The sequence below is a fragment of the Balaenoptera ricei genome, chromosome 7, assembly GCF_028023285.1.
Source record: "Balaenoptera ricei isolate mBalRic1 chromosome 7, mBalRic1.hap2, whole genome shotgun sequence".
NCBI lineage: Eukaryota > Metazoa > Chordata > Mammalia > Artiodactyla > Balaenopteridae > Balaenoptera > Balaenoptera ricei.
Window position 1 is genome coordinate 61,350,050 of NC_082645.1, and position 10,887 is coordinate 61,360,936.

At 38.9% G+C, this 10,887-nt stretch overlaps 1 protein-coding gene across 5 annotated transcripts in view; it reads left to right on the top strand.

Annotated features, from left to right (window-relative positions):
- Positions 1 to 7,679, top strand: part of RAPGEF4 (Rap guanine nucleotide exchange factor 4) — a 317,996-nt gene extending 310,317 nt beyond the window's left edge. For 3 of the 5 annotated variants that reach the window (XM_059928105.1, XM_059928107.1, XM_059928106.1), the window contains exons 27-28: positions 3,652 to 3,706; positions 6,610 to 7,679. In XM_059928105.1, the coding sequence (XP_059784088.1) occupies positions 3,652 to 3,706; positions 6,610 to 6,737 (183 nt within the window). In that variant the 3' untranslated portion in view covers positions 6,738 to 7,679. The remainder of the gene's footprint in view (positions 1 to 3,651; positions 3,707 to 6,609) is intronic. The other 2 variants (XM_059928103.1, XM_059928102.1) reach the window with 1 other exon arrangement.
- The last annotated feature ends 3,208 nt before the right edge of the window (positions 7,680 to 10,887 follow it).

Genomic DNA, 10,887 nt, shown 5'->3' on the forward strand with positions numbered 1-10,887 from the left:
TTACATATCACTGTTTTAACAAGCCAGTTACTAATAGGAGTGTGTCATAACCTCAGGTTTGCTGGGATGGGAAAAAAAAAAAAAAGATGAGAAGCTCTGCTTTGGAGTGATCAGGTATTTTCCCACTGGCCTGGCATGGTAGGAAAGTTGCCTGGCCCGCTCCAGGCAGGCCAACCTGCTCTGGCAGCGCCACAAAGACTAGGGTATAACTTTTGGCTTCATCCCTGCTGTGGCAGTTGGATAATAAAGCCTATGTCTTTTAACCTTAGTTTCTGCCAACCTTCACTGGGAACAGCAATGAATAAACAGTCTTCTGCTGTCAGAAATGACATGTGAGGCTTAAGCCTGCAGAAGAATAGAAAGACTAACTGGATGGCTTTTAGTGGAGATAAATGCAAAATCCTCCACTTTGGTCCAAGAAACCACCTGCACATCTATAGAGAAGGAAGCTCAGTGAAGGGGGCTGAGAGGTTTAATTCACTATAAGTTCAGATGTCAGCAGTGTGGCTCTTTTTAAATCGTGGACTTCGATGTGTAGCATCATCTAGATCAAGGAAGGAAAATCGTGTTTCTTCTGCACTCTATGATTTGCTTAGTGTAGGGCACCGCGCTAGAGACCATCCACAAGAGACCTGAAACTTATGAGAAACTGTTGAAGAAGGTGGGAAAATTTAGGCTGAACCAGAAAAGACTCGGGGGTGAAGAGATGTCCGTGATAGCTGTCTTCAAGTATTTGAAGAACTGTCCCGTTAAAGCGGAACTAAACACATGTGTTGTGGCTCCAGAGCTCAGAACTAGGATTAGTGGGGTGAAAAGCAAAGGGGGATAGGGAGGGAGGGTGGGAGGGAGGTGCAAGAGGGAGGGGATACGGGGACACAGGTATACATATAGCTGATTCACTTTGTTATAAAGCAGAAACTAACACACCATTGTAAAGCAATTATACTTCAATAAAGATGTTTAAAAAAAAAAAAAAAACATTGTAAAGCAATTATACTCCAATAACGATGTGGAAAAAAAAAAAGAAAAGGGACTTGGACTCAAAATGATAAAGAAACGTCCAGTAGTCATACATGTCTAAAACTGCAAGGAGCTGTCCTTGGAGGTGATGAGCTCCTCGTTGCTGATGCCTTTAAACAGTGGGGAGCCAGTATTTGTAGGCAGGCTTTGATGGCCTTAGGCCCCTGGAGACAAATGAAGAAGGGGCCTTCTGAAGTCTCCTTCTGCAGCCCCAGGAAAGCACCTTGTAGCTCTTAGCAGCATATTAAATATTGCATGTGTCAGTGGGTGCAAAAGAGGGTGGGGTTAGAAAAATCAAGTTAACCCTTCTTTGGCCTTGTGAAAGCATTCTGTAACTGCACTGACCAGCAGTGCTAGCGGAGTCCGGGTGCTGTTACGGAGGGTTTACATATTACATTATTGTGCAGCCGCCTCAAAGGGAAAGAATGGGCCTCATTGCAAAGCCAGATTTGGATCGCAAAGTTAAACTGAAGTTATCTTTGAGTACAATTAAAAGGGATACGTCAAAATTAAAACCACTGTTAAAATTAATCAAAGATTTAGAAAGGTAGAATGAACTCCAGAGCTGGAAATTACTGATTGAAACAATTGTTCTCACGTTTTAAACTGCATAATGAGCTAAAAATTATGAAGCCTCAGAGTATAGCTGTAACGAGCAGTCCAAAACCAAAGTCAGAAGGAAATGTTTTAGCTTTCAGAACTAAAAAGCAGAACAATTACTCCCTACAAAATGGTATAGGAAGAGGTTTCTGACCCCTGCTAATTGTTTTATTATTCTTTGGAGGGGCATACTGGCAGCATTTCCCAGGGTTTTCAGTAATTACACTCCATTCAATATCTGAAGAATTACAATAATTCTACACGGAATATACTTGTGCCCTTCAGATGCAAAGCCTTTGGAGAAGTGAAAAAACAACTTAAAGTAAATTAGCAGGAAAATTATCGTAGTTACTGTTTATTTCAGGGCTCCATATATCAGAGGCTAATTATACATTGTATATTACATTTTCTTGGAGGTATTTGTAATATATTTTTCATGCTGATCAACGGACGTGCTGGTTTGCAGGAACCTTTATGAAAGTGAAGTTCTAACTTTTCCAAGTGCCTCTTTGTGTATGAGAAATTACCCAGTGCAGACAGATGTCACTTCACGCATGCCAGAGGCCTCAGAGCAGTAGTATATAGTGAGGTATTATGAATGTTCACCTGTATATATTTGTAAAGTTCCAACTCTTCTATGAAAAAATTTCCCTGCCAAATAAGTTTTTTTTTTTTTTTTTTTTTTTTTTTTTAACACTACATCAGTTCTCTCAGAGCCATTTTCTATATTTTGGCAAGCCAAGGTTCCAGGAGAGAAAAAAGCAAGGACTGGAATTAAATAGCCACTCAGAGATTAGAAAGTCTCTTTTCCTGGCTGGAGCCTTACCGATTTTCTGCTAGTGTTAGAATTAATCCACCATCTCTGCGGGACTGCCCTGAGAGCAAAAGTGTCCTGAGATGTTACACAGAGACTGGGGGTCCCCGTGTCCTGAGACGTTACACAGTTACCCTTAAAATACCATGAGCAAGAAATGTACGTAGTGGCTCAGAAACCATGCTTCAGTCTCACTGATATTTTTCCTTAGGTTTCTTGTCCTTCATTTCTTTCCTTCTTTCTTTTTTTGTTTTAAACTAAGTTGAGTGCAGTTCAAAAGGTTTCCTTATAAGTTTTTATGGCAACCAAAACTTAGAAATTGAGATCACTTAATGACAAAATTAACAAAGGTTAAATAAATTATGATCCATCCACATGACTGAATACCTGCTTATTTAAAAAGGATTTTAAAATGCAAATGGCATGAAAAAGAGTCATAATGCCATATGAGAAGATTCCGATCAAAACAAACATATGTATGTTATGACTTCCATTTTTTGAAAAACATGCTTATGTATTTTTTAAAGTATTAGAAGGAAATGTACCAAAATATAACTGAAGTTACTGTCTGAAACGATATTCTAAAATATGCGTGTGTTAGTGTTATAATCAGGAAGGATGAAGAAGGGAGGAGGGAGGGAATCACATAATTAAGGTGAACATTAAAACACACACTTTTGCTGGAAGATGAGAAAGGTTAATAATGCATAGTGTACAGGAAAAATGTGGCGATAGAATATCTATGATTGTTCCGTCAATATCATCAAACACCTCATTATTGAGTCCTGTTTACTGTGAGGAACTTGACAAGCTAACCATTCTCCAGATCTAGAATAGTTACAAATTCTCTTGCAAATTCACAGTGACCTCAAGAAAGGATGGTAAAAACTAGTCCTGAGGAGTAAGGTCCATTCTCAGGAACGACAGCCTGCTTTTTACATCTTGAGGAACAAGCAATTAGACGAGAGTTATGCCACTAGTATTCCTCACCTGACAAATACCTTGTATGTGTGGGAGGGGGGCATGCGGGGGTGGGTGCCTCTTTCAAGTGATTAAACAGGTTATACGTCAACCAGTTGCCTCCAGATAATCCACATCTCAGAACCTGCTGTTTCTCGTGGTCCCAGGTATTGCTGAAATAAATAATGGTTTGTTTTCTTTTTTGGATTCTACACTAAGTTTACCTGCATTTCAGTTTTTCTTTTTATTCTTTTTAGCGCATGATTGCAAACACTGCCAGAACGGTGAGATACTGCAGGAGCCAACCCTTCAGTAAGTTAATGCTGCTGCAATATGGATCTTGGTGGCTAAGTCCTTTTCAGTGAGGCTACTGAGACATTCTAGAAGTCTGGACAATATTTGATGGTGTCAGAGACACTTTGGACCATGAATCCCATGGGATAGGGGCCTTGCGTTTAAAATAACCATAAGAATATTATTTTATGAATGAACTTAGAGAATTCATCTGCTCTTTCCAGAATGGATAGACAACTAAGGCATGATTGCCAACAAATCCTGCCTCTAACCAACTCTCTTTATGACTCACTGCTTCATGTTGAGAAACTCACATCCACTCGTAATGACTCATTCTGTCGTTTATAAACTGGGAAAGATAGTATTGATTGTCTCTTGGGGTGTTGCGAGAAGGCATTAATGTCTATAAGCACATTTGTGAAAGTTCCCATAGCAGGAATTCATATTGTATTTCTAGGTGAATTAAGGTGCTTTTCTTAAATCTGTACAAAAACTGGTATAATACAATGCTTTCATATAAAACCGTCACTGATAATAAATAGCAAGTTTAAACTGTTGGGAGTTAAGTTGCATCATCGCAGCAGATCACCCTGCCGGGCCTCCTCTGCACTGGGACTTTGGGTAGGGGCTGGAGCTTTGGCTCCCTCCAGCTGGTCTGGGAGTGAGAAGGTAGCCCCTGTGAAGTTCTGTGCTAATAACGTCATTGTATGAGTCAGTGAAGTCATTGGGCTCATTAACTTAACATGATAATTTGACATGGACATGACTGTGAGGCTACCAGTACCATCCCCTCCAACAAACCTAGTGCTCAGAGACTAAACGCTTCTTGTTTTAGTCATCAGAGCTATCTTTGCTCTTCCTAGCACAGGACTGGCCCAAAGCGAGGGTCTGCTAACACAGGATGCCAGAACTGCTAAACATTCATTGTTTAATGCCCGGAGGGGGAAATCTAGGAAAAATAGTCTTGACTTGGGGAGCAAGATCTTTAAAAAATTGACTCAAATGATTATGCCTCCTCTTCCTTCCAAAAGGTGCAGCCTTGCACCTCATCAACCGATCTTATGTGGATTCTGCCAGAATTAAAGTCTCTCCTATCTCTTCATCTAGTGATTTACTATATGTATAAAGACACGATCATAAGGCAGTTATACAAGTGAGTATGAGACTATATAAGTGATGCCAGTCTACACAACAAAGGTTTATAACCTAGAATCCGTGGCCCTTCAGGGGGTTCTAGGAAATTCCTGAAATTAAACGCAAATGCTGTGTGCCTAAGAGGGTTCAAAGCCTTGAGAAGGTTCTCCATGAGGTCCAAGAACCGGAGAAGAAGCAAGATAGAATATATTTTGTTCTATAAACTTCTTTGGAAGTAAATCCTACATTCTCCTATATCTCCTAGAGACATGGGGGGAAATTTTATGTATATAAATCTCCACTGCATTTGTTGAAGTTATCAGTAACTGCTGGTAAACAACAGCTGCTTAGCTCTGAAGTCAAAAAAATCTATAGATAAAGCTATAAGAATAGATTCATAAACATTGTGGGAATATGTACAATGTAATTACAGTATATTGTAAATGTAGAGTACACTGCCAGTGACAAGCGAGGAAATTAAACACTGTGGTATTATTTATATGTGATAATTATACTGATGAGTTTCTTCTTAGAGCAAGTGGGGGCCTTTGTATCTTTTCTCTGCTTTTCTGTGTTCAGACCTGCAGCACTCCCCTTCGCCCCTCATGCAGATGGCATTCTAATTGTCTTTGGGAGTGGTGTGTGGATCTAAAGAGAACAGATGGACTGCGGAAGGCAGTGCGTTATGGCGGAAAGAACACTGGTCCAGAGTCCAGGCTGGCTTGGCCACTCCCAGTGTCCCACACCAGGGATCCACGGGGCAGAGGCCACCCATGGACCATGGCCAAGCTGTTGGATCTAAACGGAGCTTTTTTTCCCTTTTATTGTGAAATAATGTCACCATTCAAAAATGGAAGAATTCCCAGGGAAGAAATCCAGATTTCTCATTTCTCTAGAAAAATCGGAAGATCCGGCAACTCAGGGTGCAGATTCCCACATGGCATCAGCATGCAAGAGCTGAGTAGTCACTTCTGAAGGGAACTGTGTTTCCAGTTCACCACTGTCAAATGGCCTTCCTCATTCATGTCTATTCCCTGTGTAGGGATCTGAGCATTTGATTCTTCTTTCAGCCTAGTTTTAGGGAAATTGGTTAACTTCAGATAGCTCTGCTGCTCGAGTGCTTTGGGGAGTGGATGAGAATAGAATGGTAATTGGGATTTCGGAACAAATCGCATCAGAGAATTGAAGGTCTGGCAGAAGTCATGCCTTCAGCCCGAGTTGATTTTTCTTTTTTTTTCTGAGTATGGACAGTCTCTAAGAACACACAATGTATGCAATAATGCTGTATATTGTATGCGAGTAATGAGGGGAGTCGGACTTACTAGTCTCGCTTGCTTCAGTTCAGCCCAGGTGTTAAGTGCTTTTGTTAGGAGCTAATGAAAACTATGTCTTTTTGCCATTAGTCCTCATCTGGATCAAAGGGAGCAGAGATCAGAGTGTGAGACACAGGTGGGATGGCAAGGGCAAACAATTTTAATGTATAACCAGGGCTGTCAGGCGATGCTTTCACTTTTATTTGCTGCCTTTTTTTTTTTTTTTTTTTTTTTTACAATATGTAATGCAAAGGAAAATTATCAAAATATATGATTCCAGGGAAGAATAGGGAGAATAGGGTGGGAGGGAGGCGATGGAACATCCAAGTAGAAACATTTCAATGAATATAGCGTGTTGAAAGGTCTTGATGGAACCCAGGAATTCATGATAAAGGTAAAAGTTAGAGTAAATAAAGCTGTATCGTATATGCATATATTATGCAATGCTAATCCTGCTCTTTTCTCTTTCAACAGATCCTGATGCAGCTCAGGCGAATAAGAACCATCAGGATGTCCGGAGTTATGTACGACAATTAAATGTGATTGACAACCAGAGAACTTTATCACAGATGTCACACAGATTAGAGCCTCGTCGACCATAGACCTTTAAAGTGCTCAGAACAACGGTTTGCCTCCAGTCCACAATCTTTCAAAAATGCCATTTATGCTAGTACTGACTGTATTGTCACTAGAGAATTCTATAAAACAAGCAAAAACCCATCCTGAGACATCTCAGTACTGCATTCAGCTTACCAGCGTCATGACAAAAGAAGAAATTCTTTGACTTGCATACAGCTTGCACACCACTAGCTTACGAATCCCGTTTGTAGTCACCGTATTTTATTTCCAGTTGTGCCATCTTCTTTGCTGAAACATAAAATAAGACCAACATGAAGAGTATGGTAAAAATATCATTGTCAAGAGAAGTATCAAGCTCCTGATATTTTTTTCTAGGAGTGTTTACAGGATGAGATGTGCTACAAATGGTATTTATTTGGCTACATCATTGGTGGTATAGTTTCATAATTTCTAACTCAACATTTTGATTTGAGCATGGGGTTTTTGGAAGGTGTTGAGGAATCCGTGTAACTCCAAATTAGAGGCTATATTCTTCCATCTTCATAGTCTTACCTCTGAAGGAATTGAACCTGACCACGTTACTATAAAACATTCTGGCTGTTTATGTTATTTAGGGAGGACTGGTCTGTAATTTCTGAAATATAGAATAATATTTATGTTTACAATATAACTTTTTTAAACTTACAAATCAGGAGTACATATATAAGAATTCCACTGAGAAACTCCAAGGTTCTTAAAATTGCTAGCGTTAAGATTAAAAAAAAAAATGACATTTCAAAAGAGCACAATATTCAGAAAACATTTTTCAAAATTATTTTCCGGGGCATTAAAAAAAACTTTACTATTGGCTAATTATTGTTACTGATTAAAAAAACCCACATATTTTCTGGACTTAAATGTTATTACAGATATCTTAATTTTCAGCAATTGTTTTGCACTTTCAAATAGATTGTAAATAGTTCATTCAATCAGTGGTATAGAGTTATTTATTTGCTACATGATAGATATTGTGCCAAATAATTACTTTTTATTTATTTTATTTAGTATGTAATTTTGGAGTACATTTTTTCCTGTTTTCACAATTAGGCTACATTTAATGTGTAGGAATTGTATGTATGTATATCTTCTGTAAATAACAGCTACTATCTTCATTAAATATAATTGTGACAAGAAAAGGTGTGTTGTTTTCAATTCCTATAATATGGGAGAGATAACCATTTGGCATGATGGGATCTTGGATTTCTTTTAATTGAAATAAAATTCACATACTCTAAAAGTCACCTTTTTAAAGTGTACAATTTGGTGGTTTTTAATATATTCATAAGATTGTTCAACCATCATCACTATATAATTCCAGAATGTTCTCCTTATCCCTTAAATAAACCCCATACCCATTAGCAGCCACTTCTCATTTTCATCTCCCCCCAGTCCTTGGAAACCATTAATCTGCTTTCTGTCTCTGTGGATTTACCTATTCCGGACATTTTGTTTAAATGGAATCATATAATATGGAGCCTTTTGTGTCTGGTTTCTTTCACTTAGCATAATGTTTTCAAGGTCCATCCACATTGTAGCAGGTATCAGTACTCCATTCCTTTTTATGGCTGAATAATATTCCATGATATGGATATATAACATGTTGTCTGCCCATTGATCAATTAATGGACATTTGGGTGGTTGCCACGTTTCAGCTATTAGGAATACTGCTGCTACGAAGAGGCACTAGATTTTAGAGTTGCCTGTTATGGGTCCTACACAATTTCTCAGTGAGTTAAGCGATTGGCATACTATTTGATGAAAAATTTTCCAAAATTATTTAATTTCCGGACCCATGCCTGTTTTTTAATGTCAGCATTTTCCAGAGTGTATTCCAGACTATAATCTCACAAGTTCAGTAGAGAATGGACTTGAGGACACGGGGAGGGGGAAAGGTAAGCTGGGACAAAGTGAGAGAGTGGCGTGGACATATATACACTAACAAATGTAAAACAGATAGCTAGTTGGAAGCAGCTGCATCGCACGGGGAGATCAGCTCGGTGCTTTGTGACGACCAAGAGGGGTGGGATAGGGAGGGTGGGAGGGAGGGGATATGGGGATATATGTATACATAGAGCTGATTCACTTTGTTGTACAGCAGAAACTAACACAACACTGTAAAGCAATTATACTCCAATAAAGATGTTATAAAAAAAAAATCTCATAAGTTCACAAGCTGTTCCTCCCAAAACACGCACAATTGCAGAGTAAAACACAAAACCAAGATGACATCTTCAAAAAATTTGGGAACGATAATATAATATACCCCCTTAGAAATGATTCCCAGTGTTCATTAACATATTCAAGGCTCTGAGAAGTCCTGCTGTAATCCCTTTTATAAATTTATTTATTTATTTGTTTATTTATTTTTGGCTGTGTTGGGCCTTTGTTGCTGCGTGGGGGCTTTCTCTAGTTGCGGTGAGCGGGGGCTACTCTTTGTTGCAGTGTGCGGGCTTTTCATTGTGGTGGCTTCTCTTGCTGAAGAGTGCGGGCTCTAGGCGTGCGGGCTCAGTAGTTGCGGCACTTGGGCTTAGTTGCTCCGCAGCATGTGGGATCTTCCCGGACCAGGGCTCAAACCCGTGTCCCCTGCATTGGCAGGTGGATTCTTAACCACTGCGCCACCAGAGAAGTTCCTGTAATCCCTTTTAACATCCACAGTTAAAGGCCTCTTTGAGAAACACTAAGGCAGCCAAATGCCTTTCTGTGTTCATTTATGTAATCATTCAAGGTCCCCAGGTACAGGGGTGGTGTTTTATGCAATGTTATGCCTCCTATCCAGAGTTGGACACAAAGCCTAGGATTTACTAGAGAATTTTTAAAAGTCACTGAATAAATTTTATTGAAGTCATTATTTTTCAGAATTTTACTATCTCATAGACCTCAATATCAGCTGCAAAGTTTCCCTTATATATTTCCCACCATTATGTAGTTTTCCTTTCCTTAGAAAATTTTAAAAGCTGACAAATTAAGCTGACAGCCTATCCCTTGGGCATCCTTGCTCTTGTTTACTCTTCCTTACTCCTATCTTACTTAAAAGCTGGTATCCTACATGACAGCTCCTTTCCCCCAACTCCATGGTGACTGACCCCTTATGACCTTATTTTAATATAGCTTCCACATTATTCAAAATTAATACATATTCTCCCATGTATATTCCCCTTGGTCTTCCAAATGAGAATAACTATTGCATTACTTAATAAAGATAAGAGATTTTTAATCATGTATGGCTTCTTTGAAAATGCATTAAACTCCATTATTCAAGGTACTGATGGCAAAGTAAAAGAATTCACACAGTAAAAATGGAGAGTAGTAGCCAAACAACTCTTCCTGAAGCAGGAGATGCAGTTAATATTTTAAAACTTGCAAACAAGCCAAGAGAACATGAGATGCCTACAGGGTCACAAGAAGGATAATGAGGTTTGCTGGAAGACGTAAGAAAGAAGAAAGAATGTTTTTACCAAAAGCACCTGCAGAAAATTATACATTTAAGTGTTTCACATACCTGCTTAGCAAGGTCACTGGCACAGTGTACAGGAGCTAAGCTTTTCCAGCAATTTTTGAATGCCATGCAGGTTAAATCGATTTCTCCTGAATTCAATGGTATTTCCTCTGAAATATGAATGAGGATCAATAACTACCAGTGTGAGAAAATTAAAAGAAGTGTCATTCTGGTTTCAAATTGTGCTTATAATTTTTTTGGAAAAATCAACATAGAATATGCAGTGTTATAAAAATGAACCCCTACCTTGAATAGCTTTCCTTTTGCTGTCAATCTAAAATGTATTACATCTCTTGCTGTGGAATAATCTTAATTTTCTCTATGTGTCTTACATGGGGAAGAATGTGGTATTCGATGGGCAGGTCACAGCATCAATGACTTATAAACTGGAGAAGAATCTTTGACTTAGTTTGATATTGTTAGTTATCTTTCTATTCATTCATTCATTAGCCAATAATGATTGAGGGGCTTATGAGTGAGTGCCAGTCCCTCTAGGAGCTCAGGATTCAATGTGAGAAAAGCTAGAGGGTCCCTGTTCTCCTAGAGCTTATCACCTATTGGGGAAGACAGAAGAGTAATCAAATAAACAAACAAACAAATATAAAATCACTTCCAAGAAAGGATGTGGGGTTGCCAGA